A 24139-nucleotide genomic window follows, 5' to 3' on the forward strand; every position below is an offset into this window, starting at 1 on the left:
ACTGCAAATTGACATGCAAATATTTATAAATTATCCTTAAACTATTCAATGATTTTCCTACAACAATTTTACATAAGACATTCTAACAGAACATATCCCCAACACCAGCTCAAATTGTTTACAAAATTCTTTAATAGACTTTTCCTATATAAAATAAGCATTAAATGAACAATATATCGTCATCCCGAATGTTAGATTTTTAAAACCAAGATCATTGAATCTTAAATTGAATAACCTTTAAAATCAACTTGATATTTGATTAAATAAAAACCAGAGGCCCAGTGACAACAATTGAGGCGATGAAAGAAAAAATTAATACAGATGATTAAAGAGTGAATGGACCACTTGTTGTTTATTGTCGGGCTGCTTTGGTACCTGTTGCAGCAAACTTGTGTTCAGGAACACAAAATCATTAACAAGCCCAATAATTTTTCCTTTTCGTTCACAAGGGCCCTTAGGAAAAGAAGCATTTTTAACTGAAAAAAAAAAAAAATAATAACGGGAAGAACTTAGGTGATAAATCAAAAAATAAAGTTTCACGTGGCAAATTGCAGAGAAATTAGTCCCTTGACAGAAATCATTAAAAAAAACAATTTACAAAAGAACCATAACTTTGACAAAAATCCCGCGTTTGTTTAGAAATGCTGATGTTACCCGAGTGCAAACCTAACTGACTTGGGCACTGAGAGTAATCTTCCTGTTTTCATTGATATCATTGCACCAATAGTTTTTTGACAGATCGGGACAAACTGGTAGGACAAACAGCGGCAGACAACCGCCCAACAAAGAATTTAAAGCATGAATCTGGTAGCAGACAACATAACAATAGCTTGTCGGGTAGGGACACAGCAAACGCTCGGACTTTCTTAGTGCTTGGATATTAAAAAATTTCCTTATAAATTTAAAATTTTCTTCGTAAACAAAAGGGGCAAAATTTGCTTTTACATCCCCAAGGTAAAGCTATTATGGCCTTTGAAAGACCTATTATGCTCTCAAAGAGGAGAATAAAAATTGCCCTTGTTTTTTAAACCAGATGTAAATAAATATGAAAATATCTGAGGTGGTAAATTCTAAGTCCCAAAAAAGGCATAATTTTCTGTAAAATGCTTTGATAAAGTTACCGCTCCCACACTTCATTTTGGGTTATAATGGTGAAAATTGTGCAAAAAGTTTTCAAAGCCCTATTAATGGACTTGAAAATATTTTAAAGTTGTTTAAAAAATTAAAAGTAAAATTCTAAATCGAAAAAGGGGCATAATTCTTCAAAACGCTTGAACAGTTTATCGTTCCTCCTGCTAAGTCGGGGTCATAATGGTAACAAGTGGCAAAAATTCAAAAGTCATTATTTCAATGGACTTTTGAAAGATATTTGAGGTATTACAAAAATTAACCATAAGTGGTTTTACGCCGACGCTTTTTGTTCAAGTGGTGACTACAAAGCTCTACTTATGACTTATTCTTAACGAATAGTTGAGCTAAAAATTAATTACATGCATATCAACCCTTCTTTATTCAAGGGCCATAATCAGCAAAAATCCTTTCAACTGGAAAATCCATGCAAGTATTTGAACTGCCGACCCAATCCTTTAAAGCTTTAATGCTTTCAAATGGTAAAACAATAACAATTAAAATCAAACTCGAGAAAAAATGCACTTATGATGTAAGGGGAAAGTAAAAAGTTTCAAGAAATATTTACATTTATGTGCCATTATCGACATGTTTTTTTAAGTAATTTAACATCTATATTTTACTGTCCAATGGACTTTGAAAAAATTAGTTTTGAAGGGTATTACAAAAACTTAACATAAATTCTAAGTCGAAAATATTAATATATATTAACGTAATTCCTCCTTCGGGTTGCTTAACACAGTAAAGACTATTAAAGCATATTTTGACCCGTTTTTTGTAATTTATGTGGGGTTTAAAGTGCCACTGATTATGTGTAAATTGCTTCCCTTTGGTTACTTCAATAATTACCATGTATTTCAAATACATTTTCAAATTTTCCTGAAAATTAGCATGCAATCCTGAGGCTGTGCTGCTTTAAGTTTCATCCCAATTACATATTGGTATAAAAAGTGGTACGTTTACAAGCTTTTTAAAATAAAAAACATTAAAGGTCTATAACTGAACAATGCTGATGGAACTGATCATTCCGTAAAGTTTGGATAAAATTGCACAAGAAGTTTTGAATAATACTGCCTAGATCATTTTTTATGACAGAAACGAACAAAGGGGAAGTGATCCCTATATATATATATCACCAACTAGTAACCTGTAGAAGGCGACACAATTATTCTTACTATTTACTGACATGGATGTCAAGAAACAAACTTTTTGTAGCCGAACAAACTTTCAGATATTAAAATTACCTTTAGTCTCTAAAAATAAATAAAAAAAAAAAAAAATACATGTTTTCAATAATGACCAGTGACTTAAACTCAACAAAATCTATATATAAATAGATTAACCTAAGCTTCTGATTGTACAAAAAAGAAATGTCCAATTTTAGTGGCCTCAAAATTAAATATATGTAAAATAAATAGCATGTTCTTTGCAAAAAAATCTAAGATAAAGTATTTACTTAACTGATATTTAGTTTACACAACATGTTTCTATTCTTAATTGTGCCAATGGCAAATAAACAAATGATAAAAAAACCACTTTTTTTTTTCTAAGATTTTCAGTCATATATCCATAAGACAGCGCAAAACCTTCACCACTTTTATCAAAACACAGTTTTAATTCACTTCTGGTTTTTTTTACACCTTTCCTTCCTTTCAGTTTTAAATTTGATCTTTTTTTCTCCTTTTTCCTCTGCTAATTGAATTGCTTGTATCACATTTTTCATTGATAATATGAGGATTCTGGAACAGTGGCTTATACTTTTGGGAGCTGGTTCACCTTTGGTACATTAGGCTTCATCACTTTTCAGTTTTAAATAATAATTCCTCCACCAAAGTACCTCCTCCTCTCCTAGCTGCCGCTATTTTCCATTTTTCCAATTTCGTTTTCCCGATTTTCTTTGCCTCCTCTTTCCATTTGGGGTTCATGAGAACTGGCTCTAACTAGACAAGTCTTCCCGGGAATTCTCTCATGTAATTAAGGTTTTGTAGCTTCTTGTCTATAGGCCAGTCCTTATAGTGAAAGATTACCTTCCCCTCTTTCTTCTTTATCATAACTGATAGCCCTGATATTCCTTCAATCAAATTCCCTTATTCATTTTCTAAAAGTTGCCTTGTAAGGTAAATATGCCTCCAGATTTTACTCCTTTGTGGTGAAGGTTTGTTGAAATCACTCAATTGCATTAGAGAGCCGGTAATGTTGGGGCATCTACAGTTCATGTGGCAACTTATCTTGAAAACCACTCTGAAAGTCAATGTCGCGTCAATGAGTCCCGACAATTAGAAATGATGCCTTCACACTAAAATTAATAGAAAAGTTAAAACAATAATTTTGTTATCTCTAGTGTTGTAGCAGAGCAACAGATAAGGCGTGTACATGCATATTTATGCAACTAATTTTATAAAATACTTCATTTAGAATGCTTATCGAAACCTATTTAAAAAAAAATAAAATACGCAAATGTCTTACAGACACCAAGGGTATTGTCATTTTCATCACCGCAAAATTAACCTCGCTCGTAGTTTTGGACAAATTATATTGAACATGAAAGGTTGTGTTTAAAGAATTGTTGTGTCAAAGTATGAAAACAATTTCATGCATAAAAAATGTTTAGCCTATTACAGCAGAAATTAACAAATATATAAAACATTTGACCTTGAAGGTCATTGTCATTGAGTCAAAGATCAACCTGGTTTTCTAGAAAATCTGTTCAACAGGTTTTTGTATAAAGACAATTTAAAGACAGGCAAATGTATTGTTATAGTTTTCTGCCTGGGCAACTGCAACAGCAAAGGTAATGGAACAAACAACTAAACCGTAGCAATGGCTAAATTTTTCTCCCCCCCCCCCCAAAAAAACAACATGCTGATCATATATTATATGCATTGTAAAAGAAGTCTTTAAATGTTATTTAAACCTTTTGTATAATATAAAAAGAAGGTAAAGTGATTTTAAAAAAAAAAAGAAAGGAAATAAGTCAGTAATTCTAGTAATTCATTCAATATTCATTTCGGCAAATTAACACATAGGGCAAACGTCAGTTTTTTCAAAATCTTCAGGGGCAAATAACCAGGAGGAACTTGTCTAAGGGCATATACCAGTGGAACTTGTCTAAGGTCATATGTAATTTAAAAAAAAAAATTGAAATGGTAAGCCCTCTACGGTTTTCCAGAATTACACTTTAACGCAATTCGACAAAATATAATCACCTTTTTAAATATCCCTGTCTTCACCAACCATGCTAGAAATGTCAAAAAGAATGCGTTTTTGTTATCCTTTGCAGAATTGTCAGCTTGAATATATAGAGTTGGTGGTAGCAATTCTCCATTTATCTGAAATAATTACAATAAGGTACAACCAAAAACAACAAGAGCTGTCCGTAAGACAGCGCGCTCGACTTTTTAGTGCTTGCCTATAATACAAAACATTGACAGTTAAGGGCCATAATTCAAATAAAATCTTTGACAGAATTAACTTCTCCTGGACATGTTTGGGAATCATGATTGTAAACAAGTATTCCAACTTTCAAATTAATATCTCAAACAGTTCAGTCAAAAAGTGGACTGGTACTAAAAACTTAACCAAGATTCTAAGTCGATAAAAGGCCTTAATTTTTAAAACAAATCCTTGACAGAGTTTACCTTCTCTTGCGTACAGATGGGGGTAATGATGTGAAATAGCATTAAAAAGTTTCAAAGCAATATCTCAAAAGGGTTAAGGCATATGAAGTGGATTTTACCCATATTCAATGTATTTTCTAAGTCAAAAAGGGGCATAATTCTGTCAAAAACCTTGACAGAGTTATGTCCTTCTTGTCTGTTGATGAAGTCGTGATGGTAAACAAGTATGGTCAGTTTAAAGCAATACCTCCAATGGTTTTGAAATAAAGTGAGGTGGTACAAAAACTTAAACCAAGATTCTAAGTCGATAAAAGGCCTTAATTTTTAAAACAAATCCTTGACAGAGTTACTTCTCTTGCGTACAGATGGGGTAATGATGTGAAAGCATTAAAGTTTCAAAAGCAATATCTCAAACGGGTTAAGGCAATAAGTGGATTTTACCCATATTCAAATGTATTTTCTAAGTCATAAAAGGGGCATAATTCTGTCAAAAACCTTTCCAGAGTTTTATGTCCTCTTGTCTGTTTGATGAAGGTCGTGATGGTAAACAAGTATGGTCAGTTTCAAAGCAATACCTCCAATGGTTTTGAAATAAAGTGAGGTGGTACAAAAAACTTAACCAAGCTCAATACACTTTCTAAGTCAAAAAAAGGGCCATAATTCTGTCAAAAACCTTGACAGAGTTATGTACTCTTGTCTGTAGATGGAGGTTATGATGGTGAACAAGTATGGTAAGTTTCAAAGCCATACTTGTAATACTTCTGAAATAAAGTGGGGTGGTACGAAAAAACTTAAACCAAGGTGTGACGCCAACGCTAACGCTAACGCTAACGCTAAACGCCGACGCCGACGCCGGGGCGAGTAGGATAGCTCCCCTTTTCATAGAAAAGTCGAGCTAAAAAGCACTTAATTTTAAAACCAAATACTCCATGAAGTTTTAATTACAATTATCATCTCTAATATCATCTTATCATATATTATTTGCTCATTATCAATCATGTTACAAGACCATTTTAGAAGTAAAAGATATGAGCAATTAAACTAAGCTTGCATGGTTGTAAAAGACAGGTAAGCACTATATCCATGTAATTATCAGGGATAACACCAACATGGATAAAACATAACCCAGGTTTTATTATATAAGATATGCTACTTCAGTTTACTTAAATAGCTAAAAAACTATATGAAGATATTGTAAATTTTTTTGTGTAATAAGATAGTTATTTACACAGTATTGAGAGCATCAACTGGTTTATTTTTGTTTTTCAAGTCTAACAGTCAATAATGTTTCTTTAACTTTAACTATATTACATTAAAAAGAATTTGCAACAATAAATAAATTTGCCAAGAAACTGACTGTTTGATTTTCTTTTTCTGTTAATAAATTTGCCCACAATAAGATTGCTATTCTAATGAATCATATCTCCTTTTGATAACAAAAAGTTGTTTCCTGAGTCACCCAAAGGACTTTAGTATTACAACTTTACAAAATCAACTTGATACAACCAAACAGAAAAGTATATTCATATGAAAGTGATTATTAAATATAACTGTTTACATAATTAGTTATAAAGATCGTTGACAGGTTATATGGCCCTATATAAACGGTTGTTTGTAAATATAGAGCCACAAAGGGAGGGTTATATTGCAAACAGCCGTTTATATACGGTCATATAACCTGTCAACAATCTTTATAACGAATTTTGTTACAGCAAGCATCATTTTTAGAGAAAAAAAGTAAGATTTCTTCATGAATCGACAGCAGCCGTGTATATAAAACTATATAAACGTCACGATTATCCAATGAAAAATGACGTTACAAACGTGCATTATTATAAAATGTCATATAACCTATCAAGAATCTGAATCACAAATCTATAAATTTATAAAAAGCATACTTCCATTATTTGAGAAAAAAAGAAAATAATTTATAAATAGACAATAGCTGTGTATATAAATTATATAAAGATCACAAATATCCAATGGAAAGCGATGTTTCAAATGTGTAGTTTTATAGAATATATTTGATTGTCCTTTAATCATTGAGTTTTGCACATCAGAAAGGATTATCTACTCTTTACAACTGTGCTAGAAAAACCTGCCTTACATCCCAATGTATATTTCATGTCTTAAATGAAGTCATTCCCACATGCCTTTTGTATATGACTTGCGTTCAAAGGATGGCATCATTTTTCCGTTGTGAATGAAGTTGTTTATACATATGCTATTATAACAGAAAAGTGCTAGGCAAAAATATTAGTTTTAGTTATTTCTTTTCGAAATATCATTGATTTGTAAATATGCAAGATATAGAATCAAACGCGGCTGTCATCACAGACAGGAATATCCAACTCTCGGCTAACTGTTTAGTGGACACTCAGTAGCGCCTCGTTAACGCTGTGAACCCTGAAACCAGATATTTCGATTTGTACAGGCAGCTGGTGTAAGATCCTTTTAGTGTGATTTAAATCAATTATCATGCAATATTCCTTTTTCTAGAAATAAAAGCAACTTTAATTACCAGACTAATTTCATGAAGTGTGTAGATCAAGGCATTGATTGTTATATTGCAATCTGGGTGGAACTGATCTGTCCATGTTAAAATAAATGTTTTTCCAAGATGATGTGCCTTCACACCTGTAACATGGTGTTGAACTTTGTGCAAATGTGCCTCAACCTGAAATTAAAATGTCTTAAACTGTATTTTCTTGAATACAATAATACTAATCAGGTAACAAAAATGTTCCTGTCTTTCTTGAATATCTTGTCCATACTAAAGACTCTTATATAGAACTTTGTGTTCACAATATAAACATACTGTAAACAGTTCATGTTCCTAAGGGCTTCAATGCTGAACAAATTGGATTCATGTTACATGACTGCATGTTAGTCAGACTTAATTAACATTCAAACACTATATTTTGCTTACTGGTATTTTTGTAAATTGTAAGTCAATAAAACTTTAATTTGATGATATTGTGTGTAGCTAAATAACATTAATTTATCAAAAACATGACATCAATTGTATTCCATGTAATGATTATATAATCATTTGTATTTCTTCTTATTTTTCACTTTATAAAATCTAACCAAATAACCTTTAGACCTTGCAACATTTGAAATTCCATAATAAATTATTGGATTTTAAACCATCTTTTTATTTCTTGCATCATAAAAATCCTTATCAAATCCATACTACTTCTTGCCTTCATTACAATTTCCAAGTCCAATAAATCCCTTAGTTGTATTATCGAAAACTCTTCTTTCAAAATAGATATTATAAAACATCAATGTCTCCCTGTAAGTTAATTCTTTTTCTTGTTAAGAATTGGTGGCGAAAACTGAATCAAAACAAAAGAAACAGCCTGTCACAGGGGAAACACTTGACTTTTTTTACTTTTTCTAAAATCAGAATAAGTTTTTGTTTGTTTTAGTTTATACGAATGATTTTAAAAGATTATTACTTGGGCTCTTACCTTTGAATTTGAAGAAAATGTTGGCAGTCTTGTTTTTGCTTGATCCATATTGTCAATAATCAGACTCACATATTTGTCAGGGGATTCACATGCCTTCTTTATGTGTTTGTAGTACTTTGAACGACAAATACTGTAACACAATAAAATCAGAATTATTTTTCTTGAAATTTATAATCAGAAGAGAATATATAGTTAGCTAGGCATAAGTTGATATTCAGGGGACAGGCAATCAATATATTGTTATAACCCAGTTGTCTTCAATGCCTGTAGTTATCAACACAGTCAGGTTGCATATTTGAGTCAGAAACACTTGAGAATAATATGTTTATGATGAATGTGATTTTTTTTATTTATAATAGATAAATCTATGTTGAATACCTACTTTCATAATATATGATGAATTAGAAGTGCTGATTTATTCATTACATTATGTATGTAGCAACAGTTTCACAGTGTCAGTCCCTTGATCTTTGAGTGTACAGGGCATTTTACAGTTTTTGACAAATAGAAAGACCATTTTTTATGTGAGATATTCTAGAGGAATACATTTAAAAAAGAATGGGGATGGGAATTCCAAATGGCAATCATTTCTACAATCGAAACAGCTATTAATCATAATAACCTTGGAATCAGTGTATATCTATGAGGGGGGATTGGGGGATTCACTCCTGTTTTTGAGAATTCCCCCCTATTTTTTCAGAGGCAGGGTGAAAATTTTACATAGAGAAAGAAGGAAGAAAATCAGTTAATGTGATAAATTCTCACTTTTTCGATAAAAATCCCCCCTGTTTTTTTAATTTCCTAGAATAGACACTGTGGAGTTAAGTCTGCTTTGGTATATTATGATTGAAAATATGTCTGAGAACCGTTAAGAATTTAAAAAGTAATTATCAAGGTAAAAGTTAGCTGGACTGTAACAATACCTCTCTTTACCTGTAACAATACCTTACTTTTGTTTTTTGTAAAAATGCATACATTTGATTTAAATGCTATGTACAAGGTGAACAAACTAATACTTATACTACATAATTAACATGTCAATTTGGAAAATAAAATTTATAAATACACTGATATTATTAAAAAAAATTAGAAATTTTTTGAAATTAGCACAATTAAAATGTTGGCATTTTAAATACATACGACTGAAGATTCAGATGTAGTCGCCTTTTCTCTTCTATTTCCTTCCTGATATCTTTTGGCAGTTTCATGTTCATAAGGACAGTTTCCATATTAATGCATGGTGTACATCTGGCTTGTGCACCTTTTCCCTAATAAAGAGAAAAAGATTGATTACATTGTGTACATATGAGTGTGTAAAGATAACTGTCAAAAATCATCTGGCCATGACCAAATTAGAACTTGACATTTATTTTCTGGTAAAGTACCAGCACCTGCACATGTCATCCTCTAACATACATTCCTACAAAAGCAGAACTGTAATTTTGTTCAAGAAGGATAACTTTGAAATCATCAGACTAAAAACTAAATTTAAACTTGACCTGATTTTTTTGGTTAAATACCTGCACCTTATACATACATTTCTACAAAAACTGAAAACTTTTTTTTTTCAAATGTTGGAGAGGAATAATTTTGTGTAAAATCATCGAACCAAGACGAAATTCGAACTGCTTACACCTACTTATTTCTATTATGTTTCTATATGTCCAATTGTGTTGAATGTGTATAACTTATTGGGAGATAATGAATGGAAACAGGAAATTGCTTTTGGTGTTCAGAGTTTAAGAGGGATAACTCTGTAAAATCATTGAACCATGACCAAATTCTAACTTGACCTGCATAATTCTTTCCTTTGATGTATATATACATTAAATTTGAATTGCATTGTTCAACTGTTGGGGAGACAATTAATGGAAAACTAAAGTTTTTTTTTTTCAAAGTAACTTTCAAATAATAGCAAAAGTTTAGCACTTTTCATTACTTAGCAATAAACATTATAAGCTACCACTTGACATTTTGTACATTAATGTATCAATAGAAACTGTAAGTCAACATAAAATGTTATGCCAAATCATTTAAATACACAATTACATATGTAAGGCCATAACACATGCATAAGAAATAAATTTGTTGGCTGCAGTTAAACTAAATTAAATGCTTGTATTTAAAATGTACATAATAATTTAATTCATTATACATATTTGCAAATTTACAACCTTACAAATTGAAATATATAGGTGATGTTGAACATAACCATCTAGGTTGAATAACACCAGATTCAATTCCCTGAATTGTAAATTGTAACCACTAATTCTATGTGTGATTAAGATGCTTTAACTAAGTTTTAATATGAAGTGATTAAAGGGACTCCACTGAGGTTTAAAAGCCTAAGAACATAACATTTGAATTTCTTACATAAATGAGCTTGGGCACTTTAAACAGAAATATATGCAAATATAATTAAGAAATATACTTTGAATTAAATTGAGCAACATATTTTTATGCTTTTCTTAGCTTGATTTGAGTGAAAAGTGTTTTAACGCTTTTCACTTTGGGTCATTTTTTTACAATCTGAATAATTATTCTGGAAAAACGAAGTGTGCGAATGATCCAAACATTTGCACAAAGATTAGTGGTCTAAACCTATATCAAATGGTACATTTATACTGAAAAATACTTTCAGTCACATCATGTCAAAAAGAACCTCAGTGGAGTCCCTTTAAGGAAGCATCATAGATTTCAGACTTTGAAACTACTACTGTAAGGCAATATTACTTATTTATCTGAAATATTCTTCAGGGTATATATGATGTTAATTCAAAGTCAATGCTTCAATCAAATCGAAGACATAGTATTTTCTGTGTTCTTACTTACCTTAGAAATTTTTACAGTAGGTAATGCTTTTTGCCACATTTCATGAAATGATGATCTGCCTAGGACTTTCTGTTTGGCTTTAATCATTTCTTCTTTGTATAGGTCATAAACAGCCTGTTTGGTGATGCAAGAAGGGAGCCTGTATTCTTCTTTATCAGGTTGCCTCTCAGAAAACTGCCTGGCATAGATTTCTAGCCATGTTTTTGCTTGAAGATATTCTACTGATGGTTTCTTTAGGCGGGGCAAATCCCCATATGGAACATCTGACTTTTTGGCTAAGAGTTTCTTGATCTCCCATAATCTATAAAAAAGGCATATTTATATTATATATAATGTTATGCAAACTTAGAAAAAAAAAGTTGAAAAGTATCTTCACAAAAACAGGCCAAATTAAAAGTAGATTCAACAGTAACCATGGCACTATATAAAATTGAATTTCCAAAAACTGTAATCAACTGCCATTAAAATTGATATACAGTGTACAGTTTTTATGCTAGGAATTTTGCGTGACTCCTTTTCAACCTTTAAACCTAGTGTCTATTTGCATATATGTATAAAATTGTTTAAAGAAAAATATGCATGTTTTAAAAAGCTAATGTTTATGATTTTACGGGTGTCTTTCAGGGACTCAATCAGGGGGAAGTCCGGGGAAAACTTTGCTGTAAATATTTTCACTTCGTCCTATATGATCGGATAAGGTAAAGCAAAGTTCTAGTCGCCCTAAAATATGAAATGTCTGACATGTATATTTCACCACTCGATAATACTGCCTGGAGGCAGATTTAATAAAATTAAAATTAAGATTAGTAAAATCTGACGTAATTAGCACACGCGCTGAAGCATGGCCATAGTGACACTTTGAATTCACTCTTGGATATCCACATCGCTAAAAATAGCGCATTGATTATATATTAAATTTTCAGGTAAATTAAAGCTGTTAAAGACCCTGATATGAATGCAGCAGATGATAAAAAGCTAGCTAATTGATAATTAAGTTACCTCAAACGTATATTTGTGTCTTATTTAGACTACAATATCCCCTTAGTATATACGTTTTATTAACTGATATGCATCTAATATGTGGCGTTAGTGTATGTGAGATATTATTTCGGTATTGTATGAAAAGAAAACATTATACGAACTGAAAATATAAATAAAAATGCTTTTTATTGTTGCTTTAAAATGCTTTGTAAACTATAGAATCGAGGGTGAAAACATAACAGCGCATATACAAGTAGTCCCTAACCGGTGTTTATTGGCAGTTTAACACCAGTTTTTTTCCTTCTTTGTCTATAGTGACAAAATCACGTGAGTGTTAGAATTTACAATATCCCCTATACGTTTTGTTTGATTTACAATTTCCCCCATACGTTTTGTTTGATTTACAATTTCCCCCATAGGTTTTGTTTAATTTACAATTTCCCCTATACGTTTTGATTGATTTACAATTTCCAATATATGTTTGCCGGTCCATTCCTGTTATCACCATTACATTTATGATAGTAATTAATTACAACTGTATGTTATGGCTATAACTAATAAATTCATCATTAAAAATGATGTAAATTGATAGAATTTGGATAACTATCATGACTGAAAGAACTTTTCTTCTTAATTAATTGCATTAAAAGTTAGAGTCAGAAACTGTTGAACCTAAAAAAACAAGATATGTTTGTAAAACATGTATGCCCCCTATCAGCAGCCAGTTAGTCATTTGATAAGGTTATTATGCATGACTTCTGACCTAGTGATCAAACAATTAATAAGGGTTATAAAGTATCTACTGGTCATGACCTTGACCTTTGACCCCTTGACCCAAAACTCAATAGGGGTCATCTGCTGGTCACGACCAATCATCAAACAAAGTTTGAAGTTCCTAGGCCTAGGCGTTTTTAGTAAATTGATCAGAAACCGTTTTTACCTACAAGGTCAATGTGACCTTGACCTTTGACCCCTTGACCCCAAAATCAATAGGGGTCATCTGCTGGTCATGACCAATCACCATGCCAAGTTTGAAGTTCTTAGGCCTAAGGGTTCTCTTATTATTGATCAGAAACCGTTTTTAATTAAAAGGTCAATGTGACCTTGACCTTTGACCCCTTGACCCCAAAATCAATAGGGGTCATCTACTGATCATGACCAATCACCATACCAAGTTTGATGTTCCTAAGCCTTAAGGTTCTTTAGGTATTGATCGGAAACCGTTTTTACCTACAAGGTCAATGTGACCTTGACCTTCGACCCCTTGACCCCAAAATCAATAGGGGTCATCTACTGATCATGACCAATCACCATACCAAGTTTGAAGTTCCTAGGCCTTAAGGTTCTTTAGTTATTGATCGGAAACCGTTTTTGCTTACAAGGTCAATGTGACCTTGACCTTTGACCCCTTGACCCCAAAATCAATAGGGGTCATCTACTGGTCATGACCAATCACCATACCAAGTTTGAAGTTCCTAGGCCTTAAGGTTCTTTAGTTATTGATCGGAAACCGTTTTTGCTTACAAGGTCAATGTGACCTTGACCTTTGACCCCTTGACCCAATAAATCAATAGGGGTCATCTACTGGTCATGACCAATCACCATACCAAGTTTGAAGTTCCTAGGCCTTAAGGTTCTTTAGTTATTGATCGGAAACCGTTTTTGCTTTCAAGGTCAATGTGACCTTGACCTTTGACCCCTTGACCCCAAAATCAATAGGGGTCATCTACTGGTCATGACCAATCACCATACCAAGTTTGAAGTTCCTAGGCCTTAAGGTTCTTTAGTTATTGATCGGAAACCGTTTTTGCTTTCAAGGTCAATGTGACCTTGACCTTTGACCCCTTGACCCCAAAATCAATAGGGGTCATCTACTGGTCATGACCAATCACCATACCAAGTTTGAAGTTCCTAGGCCTTAAGGTTCTTTAGTTATTGATCGGAAACCGTTTTTGCTTTCAAGGTCAATGTGACCTTGACCTTTGACCCCTTGACCCAAAATCAATAGGGGTCATCTACTGGTCATGACCAATCACCATACCAAGTTTGAAGTTCCTAGGCCTAAGGGTTCTTTAGTTATCACTCGGAAACCATTTGGTCTACGGACCGACGGACCGACGGACCGACGGACCGACAAGTGCAAAGCAATATACCCCCTTTTTTTCAAAATGGGGGCATAAAAATGTGTTGAAGTAATGTTTTGTTGATGTAAATCAAATGCTTCAATAAACTGTATTGAGCAACTAGAACTTCATTAAATATCACCACAGCGATTTTCAAATACACATTTGTTTATTTTCCGTGCCATATACATGTATATCTTATATGCAAGTACATATAATTTATAAAGGTGTACATGTATATTTTGTGAAATAAAATTAGAAAAAAATCCAATGATATAACTCGATTTGATGATCACTTCTCCCTAAATTTCAAAACTTCTCCCTATTTTTCCTGAAGGGAGAAGTCACTTCGGTAAACAAAAACAGTAATGCCATTGAAAAGTGATATACGATAAAAACCAAGTATAACTGCATATGAGTGATATTCGTTCCCAGTTGACATTTCGTACATTTAATGTTCACACCTAAACATTATTTATGCACAATTGTAATGATTTTCATTTTTTTTTCTAAACCTCAAGTAGCAACAAGAGGGCCATGATGGCCCTGAAGTCGCTCACCTGTATATAGCCCACCCCCCCCCTTGGCAGGGCCAATTTTAACCCAAGGGCTTTTATCTGAACAAACTTGGTAGACACCGATAAGAAGATGTTTCATGCTAAACATCTAAGCTCTAGCTCATGGGTTTCTTAAAAGCAGTTTTTTAAGTTTTTACTATACACATATAGTTAATAAATGACACCCCTGGGGCGGGGCCAATTTTGACCCCAGGGCTTTCATTTGAACAAACTTTGTAGACACTTACTAGAAGATGTTTCATGCTTAATATCTAAACTCTAGCTATTTGGGTTTTTTCAAAGATGATTTTTAAGTTTTTGCTATACAGATGTAAGAAAAATTAATGACCCCCGGGGCGGGGCCAATTTTGACCCCAGGGCTTTTATTTGAATAAACTTGGTAGACATTCACTAGAAGATGTTTCATACTAAATATCTTAGCTCTAGCTCTTTGATTTCTTTAAAAGAAGATTTTTTATGTATTTACTTATAATATGCATATTGGGAAAATCAATGACCCCCTGGGGCGGGGCCAATTTTAACCCCTGGGCTTTTATTTGAACAAACTTGGTAGACACTCATTAGATCATGTTTCAAGCTAAAGATCTTAGCTCTAGCTCTTTGGGTTCTTTAAAAGAAGATTTTTTTAGGTTTTTACTATATGCATATAGGGAAAATCAATGACCCCCTGGGGCGGGGTCAATTTTGACCCTGGGGCTTTTATTTGAACAAACTTGGTAGACACTCATTAGAACATGTTTCATGCTAAATATCTTAGCTCTAGCTCTTTGATTTCTTTAAAAGAAGATTTTTTATGTTTTTACTTATAATATGCATATTGGGAAAATCAATGACCCCCTGGGGCGGGGCCAATTTTAACCCCTGGGCTTTTATTTGAACAAACTTGGTAGACACTCATTAGAACATGTTTCAAGCTAAAGATCTTAGCTCTAGCTCTTTGGGTTCTTTAAAAGAAGATTTTTTAGGTTTTTACTATATGCATATAGGGAAAATCAAAGACCCCCTGGGGCGGGGTCAATTTTGACCCTGGGGCTTTTATTTGAACAAACTTGGTAGACACTCACCAGAAGATGTTTCATGCCAAATATCTAAGCTCTAGCTCTTACGGTTTTTTAAAAGAAGATATTTAAAGTTTTTTCTTTCAGTTGCCATGGCAACCAGAGTTCTGCATGGAATTAAATTCTTTCAACAATTTTTAAAGGTGACCACCAAAGGAACATTCCTGTGAAGTTTGGATGAAATTGGCTTAGTGGTTTATGAAGAGATGTCATTTAAAGTAAAAGTTTACGGACGGACGGACGGACAACGGACGGACGGATGCCGGACAAAAAGCGATCACAAAAGCTCACCCTGTCACTTTGTGACAGGTGAGCTAAAAATAATAATTAAAGTTAATAATACATGGTTTAAATTTTCATGTCTCCCAGGATAAAAGAAATTCCCAATGAATATTTTGCATCTGATGTAAAATTTCCAATTTGAGTCAAACTGATAAGACTTTTTTCCCAATCTTTCCGGTGCCGGAACCATTTGCAAAGCACTGGAGAAAAAACGACTGAAGTCTTATTTAATGGAATAATAATGTCCATTAAAAGGTGTCTCTATTGACTCCATCATTACTTTTTGAAATCCTGAAATTAAGACCGGCCACCATACTATTAAGTGTTAAAGACCATTTCTTAAGATTCACAATCGGTCTCACTAGTGGGGATCTTCTGTAACATAATTTTTTCTTTAGTGTTAAAACAGCTGATAAAATGAATAAATTCTTTTAAAATAATAACATATTCTTATATATAACAACTACATGTTTACCTCCTTTTACCAATTCCATACATGGCTTTCCAACCAGTCTCACAAACTTCCCTTCCAAGGACTAATAACTTATGACTGCCAGCTGCTCTAAGAGATGAAAACAGGTATCGTCTCTGCTGTTGCATGGTTTTTGTCCAGTAATTAATCCTACATGATTTAATTTCATCACATGTGAATTGTCTGCAGCATTCATTTTCACAGCAATGTGTAGAAAGTACATATTTCACGGACTCAAAAGAAGTCTGTTTACTGAACCTTGTTCCATTTCCTGCAATGAAAAATGTATATTAATATAATTAATTAAACAATGCAATCTGTAAATCAACTTGGGCTTCTTAAAACACTTGCACATTTCCTCAATCATGAATGTCCTTCATTGATGAATAAATTATATTTCTCTCATTTTAGTGATTGTCATCATTGAGTATTTTTTAATAATTAACTCAAGGCATATATGCCATAATTTATGGACAGCTTATCATACAGGACACTTTTCATTGTAAAGGTCAGGCAGTTTAAAAATATTTTGATGTGCCTCCCTTTGATCCCTAAGCGCGCGTCCTACCACTGGACTACTACTCCTACAGGTCAAAAGGTCAAAGTAGAGCCCCTTTTCACCCCAGGAGACAATTTGAAATCGAAGGACAATGGGCCATCACAAAAGCTGACCTTGAGGAAATTGAGATATCAAGAATCATGAAAATGCATGATTATTATAGCTGATAAAAACATTAAATGTTTTAAAAGAAGTTCTTACATAATTACATGTATGTAAACCTACTAAGTCATAAATGTTTTCGTCACTTTACTAATATTTGTAAAAAAAATTATTATTAAAATTATTTAATACACTGTAGGTATACAGTAATAGTGCAAAACTGCAATCCTAATATATGATACGGTGTGCTCAACATTAATTATTTGCACACAAAATTACTTTACTCAATAATAACAAAATAGTAGCAAATAATGACCAGAATAACCATTAACCAATGGTTTAATTACCATAACTGCCTTACAGGTGCTGTACTGAAAATATCCAGGAAAAAATCTTGCCTCAATTACTAAATAAAATTTAGACATCTCTTGCTGTGTTTTGAACATTTAGGTCTGAAATTGATGAGTTTAATTTGCAAAAAAAGGCAAAAAGATTTATCTTAAGGCATTTTTTGTCTGATACACTAGAACCGGATGTTTACCTCGTATTTCTATCGGATTTGTTTGCATTGTACAGCTTGATCAGAATATGTTTTAAAAATTTGACCAGTTTTTCATTATTCCCTAACTCACAGTATGACTGCATTTTAAAGACTCATTTTTGAAAAATCATTAAGTTCCCATTAATTTGGGTTTTATCTAATTAAAAGACCCTGTTTAAACATATATTTTTGCAATTTCAGACATTTACTTGATTTAACTGTAATTTAAAACAAGAGGGCCATGATGGCCCTGAGGTCGCTCACCTGTATATAGGCCGCCCCAACCCCCAGGGCTTTTATTTGCACAAACTTGGTAGACACCCATAAGAAAATGTTTCATGCTAAACATCTAAGCTCTAGCTCATTGGGCTATTTAAAAGAAGATTTTTTTAAAGTTTTTACTATACACATATAGTTAAAAACAATGACACGCCTGGGGCCGGGCCAGTTATGACCCCAGGGTTTTTTATTTGAACAAACTTTGTAGACACTTACTAGAATATGTTTCATGCTTAATATCTAAACTCTAGCTATTTGGGTTTTTTCAAAGAAGATTTTAAGTTTTTGCTATACACATATAAGGAAAATCAATGACCCCGGGGCAGGGCCAATTTTGACCCCAGGTCTTTTATTTGAACAAACTTTGTAGACACTCACTAAAAGATGTTTCATGCTTAATATCTTAACTCTAGCTATTTTGGGTTTTTTCAAAAAAGATTTTTTAAGTTTTTGCTATACACATATAAGGAAAATCAATGACCCCCAGGGCGGGGCCAATTTTGACCCCAGGGCTTTTATTTTGAACAAACTTGGTAGACACCTATTAGAACATGTTTGATGCTAAATATCTTAACCATAGCTCTTTGAGTTCTTTAAAAGAAGATTTTTAAGTTTTTATTATATGCATATATAGGGAAAAATCAATGACCCCCCCGGGCGGGGTCAATTTTGACCCCAGGGCTTTTATTTGAACAAAACTTGGTAGACACTTATCAGAACATGTTTCATGCTAAATATCTTAGCGCTAACTCTTTTGGTTCTTTAAAAGAAGATTTTTTAAGTTTTTACTATATGCATATAGGGAAAATCAATGACCCCCTGGGGCGGGGCCAATTTTTGACCCCAGGGCTTTTCTTTGAACAAACTTGATAGACACCTATTAGAACATGTTTGATGCTCAATATCTTAGCCATAGCTCTTTGAGTTCTTTAAAAGAAGATTTTTTAAGTTTTTCACTATATGCATATAGGGAAAATCAATGACCCCCCGGGGGGGGCCAATTTTGACCCCAGGGCTTTTATTTGAACAAACTTGGTAGACACTCACTAGAAGATGTTTCATGCCAAATATCTAAGCTCTAGCTCTTATGGATTTTTAAAAGAAGATATTTAAAGTTTTTTCTTTCGGTTGCCATGGCAACCAGAGTTCTGCATGGAATTAAATTCTTTGAACAATTTTTAAAGGTGACCACCAAAGGAACATTCCTGTGAAGTTTGGATGAAATTGGCCTTGTGGTTTATGAGGAGATGTCATTTAAAGTAAAAGTTTACGGACGACGGACAGACGACGGACGCCGGACGAAAAGCGATCACAAAAGCTCACCCTGTCACTTTGTGACAGGTGAGCTAAAAACCTGTGACTCAAATTGGAAGCAATTCAACCTTTGGTTTGAATATCAGCAGTAAGATGGCGTTTTAATTTAATATACAATACATCAATGCAAATCTTTATTTTAATCACTTATATGAGAAAAAAAGTCAGGAAAAAGACAAAATTGTGAGCTTAATTTATGAAGATTGTGTATTTTGGCAGAATTGTGAACGGGTCTGTCGGACCGTCACCCATTCTGAAAATTTGTGAAAGACCGTTTGTGATTGTGAATGGGTCTGTTATTCAGAACCACTTACATAAGGCAAAAAAATCAAATGAATGGCAACATCAGAAAAATTTACTTACCTTGTCTGTGCTTTATTTGCTGATTTGTTGTATCCCTTAAAGGTACACTTGCCATCATTTATTACTCCAAAGTCTGAAAAGTACACATATATATAAGCTTTAATTAAATGCAACATGTCATCTTGAAAATATGCTTTCTTAATTTGTTTGAATTTATGTATATGTAATAAATAATATCTTTTTGTAAAAACAAGCTGATTAATCCTTAAAATTATATTACTGTGGTTAACTAAGATCTTCAAATCAAATAAATTTTTTTTAACAAGTTGCACTTTCTTGCAACACAAGTCTGTGGCTGTGAATTACCGGAATCGACCTGTAACTTTGTTATTAATAAACTTTTAAAGTTTTTTTTTAAGCATTTTTATTAGACCTCTGACCGACCACCGAGTGACTCCTATATACCCTCCCTCCCTAATTTTGTTTCAGGGGTATAATAATAAACATAAGATATACATGGTTTACTGTTCGAATGGGTGGGATCACCCTAGGGACTTAAATGGTCATGCCTTACTGATTTGATACTTCAGAATTACCATCAACTGGCACAGTCGAATACTTAAAATTATAATGACAATTATTTGCCCCTGACCTTGGTGGGAAAATATGGCAGTCGCTGAATTGCAAAGAACATTTGTAAATGCATCCACCAAACACTAGTCTCAGTTGAAAAGTGTTTAAGCTAAACATTTTTGAAGAAATTATAATTTGGTTCCTTAAAATAAATAATTTTTGTCAGATTTTGTTCAGAAAATATAGGGAATTCATCTGTTTGGCATTATTCAGTGACGTAATACATGCAGGTGCTTGTAGAATTTTACAAGTGTTTAAGGTTACACCCCACTATATCTAATGTGCCTGCAATTTAGTTCATTTCCTTTTGACATTAAATGTTCCTATTTGCACGCACGTACTTCATTTTTGCTGTTTACATTCATTTCCTATCAGCAATAAATGTTTGTACTTGCACGCACTGACTTTGCGCACTTGTTGCATTTTCTGCATGAAAGGCATGTTTGTGCATGACAGGAAATGCTGTGGTGTAGAATATATACGAGGACTTTACCGGCTCGTATCAGCGCATGGGGCGACAACAAGGGTCAATCATAGGAAATTAATCGAGATGGAACGTCGATATTAATTTCCATGATTGACCCTTTTGTAATATTTTCTTTATTTAAACATATAAATATTTTAAGAAATATCCACATAAATACACTCATTAGATGCCATTGAAGGAACTAGACATAAATAACCATTTCATGAGGTAAGTTGATGCATTTTTTCTAAATGCGAAATAATAATCATCGTCCAGCTCATTTTCAAAATATAATCTAAGAAATACTGTCGATAAGTATCCCGGTGTATGTTTCAGAGGTATATATTGAACGCGTATTTTTTAAAACTAACGACAATGTAGTGATTTTTACTTAAAGGCACATTATGCCTCAGAAATCCCTTTTTATTAAATTCTTTAGAAATGTAAAACACATGTTTAATAATGTTTTAATAATGGATTTAGAACATGTAAGATATTTAACATAATGTGTCGTAAAGGTAGCAAAATGTAAACAATTATATTTTGACTTCCATACAAAATACTAATTCAATATAATTATACCAATTGCCAGCAAAGCAAACGATGCAAAGATAGTTCATTTATATAGCAAATAAGTATTTTTGTGGAACTTGTAACAAGGCATCAAATATTTAAAATTTTGAGAAATAAAAATGAAAGCATTTCTGACACATAATGTGCCTTTAACACTACTTCCATCTATTAATAATTACGCTAGAATATCATGTGCATATACGTGTTGTGATTTACTGAATGGCTTACTGGTCAGAATCTCCTGTAAAACGAAGGCATTGTTTAAATTTAAAAAAGAAAAATAATTTGATCATTGTTTTAGATTTGTCCTCGGGGTCAGGATGCAGAAAATGGTGATTACTTTCCACTGGAGTCAACATCTTTATAATAACTGCATTTTCAAGTTTTGAAAAAAAAAAGATCGAGATGATATATAAATATTTTTTTTAAAAAAGGTTCTGTAAACTGTGTAATGTTTTGTTGTGCTCTTTTTCAGGTATGCTCACTTTATTATTTGAAATAAAATAATAAACTAGGCATGCGCGAGAAAGTGTACTGATACCTCATTTAGAGCACCCCAAAGCGTACTGAATCTGATACCTCATTTAGAGCACCCCCAAAGTTTTCCAATACCGAAATTTAGAGAACGCCGATCTTCAAAGGAAAGTTGTGGCGGTCATGCGATAACACTAAATATTCATCAGATTTAGCATAGGGGTCCTTGTTAAAAAAAGGATTTTTCAAGTGATGACTGCAGAATAGATCTTTTGTAAGTGACAGCTAGCAGATTAAGACAAGTATAAATGAAGTTTCCATATTTGGTAATATTATAAACTAAAGTAGCAGTGATGGTTGGATGCATTTATCATTTTTGCACCTCATTTTGCACATTTAGCTTCGTCATACCTTCAATTGGCATTTATGACGGTTTGACAGTAAGAAACTAGAAATGTGTCCATAGGACACGGATGCCCCCACACGCCACTGTTCTGTCAATCTTATGACTCTAGGTCAAATATTTTTTGGACTACATGTGCCACAAGTTGAAAACTAAAAATCAACAAATTTCCTTATTCAAGTGTTTTTTTTAAATGTCCTTGTAAAGGCTTGTTTCCCTTAGCCCTTCAAATTCAAAAGAAAAACAGTACTGTATATGTACAATTCTTTTTTAAAAAGTTATAGCCTGGAACCCTGTTGTATCGATCTATTTACCCATAAATCACAACTGCAGTTAAAAAATTTAAATTTCGCTGAATCTTTATCTTGTATCATTTATTTTGATCCTTTTGCCATAATATTTACATGGCAAACATCACTGATATACAGTTTTTAGCTTTGGAATATACGGATATTTACAGACATGTCAAACAGGTTGAAGAATTAGGTCACGCCATTATATCGATGCATTGTGAGAATCGCTCAGTTAATCAAAGTTTGGGAATCCTGACCCATCTTTATGCTAGATTTTTCAGACAATTAGAATCAAAGATGTCTGTTTTAAAATGTCAGCATAAATTTAGGAACTTTCAACAGACAGTAAATGTGTATTTAATAAGAACCCACTATTTATAAGTCTATTTATTATCTACAAAGTCCGACGGTACTGGAATAATAATATCTGTCATATTTTGCGGTTCGGATCAGAATATCGGTCCCGAGGTGACCCGCCCATTGGGCGGTAACGAGGCTTGCCGAGTTACCGCCCATGGGCGGGTGACCGAGGGACGGATATTCCGATCTGAACCGCAAACATATGTCATATATATTTTCTTGCATATTCTACCATATTCCTTTGTATTTTATATTCTTTATCTTTATTTTCAAAGAAAATTTATATCATTTCAACCGTAACTACTTTCATTCAACAGCGTATGGATTATAAAATCATTCATAACGGTACAATGACGTCATCTTTATCGTGCCATTGTACAGCACGCGACTCATCTGGAACCCCCCATGCCAGATGAAATTTCCGGCATGGGTAAAACTAACAGAAACGCCAGTCTGATATGCAAGAAACATGTTTATGATCATTTTTTACGGCACATAACGAATGCGAAAGATTTTCGTGACACTGTTGTAAATGTAAACAATCAGTAGTTGGCGTATTTTGCAACAATCAGTAGATGGCGTATTTTGCAAAAAAAATCTAAAGATTTGTAAATAGATCGATACAATGAATAGCACTCGTGATAAAATGGGGTTCCACTATAGTTCCAACTTCCAGCTCAGCAGCCGCTTCGCATGTCACGTGACAAGTGCCTATTGTCTATTTGACAGTCTGGTAAAAAAAATCATGGATCCAATCCCATTTATAATATCGTTATTTAATACCTTTGACATAAAGCATCATAAACTCTTTTTGTTCTGCTTTTAGATAAACAGCTACATCAGACGACGCCATTTTATTTTTGGTGTACTCGATGTATAACCAGTGTAGCGAGGAACAATGTTCCTTAGATTATTTAATGGTCAGTTCGCTCGGAAGAGTGGTCGGTACGATTTTCTTAATCAGTGCTCTTTTAATCACATTTTTTTGTTTGTATACAAATTCAAGCTACTGCATACTTATGACCACAGTCTTAACTCGTTTAACGGTGTTTCAAGTTTTATGGAATATATGTCCCAGTTTGCATACTGACAATATGAAAATATGAAACAAATAAATAATAATAATAATAATAATTATATTAATAATAAATATATTACAAAAAAAAAAATATATATATATATATTACATGTAAAGATATATTTATTGATTATGGTTTCTAATATCCATAATAGTTTTCTATCCATCTTCCTCAAAAGTATCCTTTACCCTGTGTCCACATATAATCGTCGAG

The 24139-nt window shown here is 33.0% G+C and overlaps 2 protein-coding genes across 2 annotated transcripts in view; both read right to left on the reverse strand.

Annotated features, from left to right (window-relative positions):
- LOC132744346 (interferon-induced protein 44-like) overlaps positions 1 to 24139 on the reverse strand; it is a 91533-nt gene that overhangs the window by 33542 nt on the left and 33852 nt on the right. The window lies entirely within an intron of this gene.
- LOC132744337 (uncharacterized) lies at positions 6600 to 23940 on the reverse strand. Its single transcript, XM_060733021.1, has 8 exons — positions 23631 to 23940; positions 19706 to 19778; positions 16551 to 16818; positions 11054 to 11354; positions 9362 to 9489; positions 8222 to 8351; positions 7267 to 7422; positions 6600 to 6620 (listed from the first exon to the last, which is right to left on the reverse strand). Exons 2-8 carry the CDS (start codon positions 19761 to 19763, stop codon positions 6600 to 6602), a joined length of 1062 nt encoding a protein of 353 aa, XP_060589004.1. The 5' UTR covers positions 19764 to 19778; positions 23631 to 23940.

The sequence above is a fragment of the Ruditapes philippinarum genome, unplaced genomic scaffold, assembly GCF_026571515.1.
Source record: "Ruditapes philippinarum isolate M1 unplaced genomic scaffold, ASM2657151v2 ctg536_1_1_1_1, whole genome shotgun sequence".
Classification (NCBI taxonomy): domain Eukaryota; kingdom Metazoa; phylum Mollusca; class Bivalvia; order Venerida; family Veneridae; genus Ruditapes; species Ruditapes philippinarum.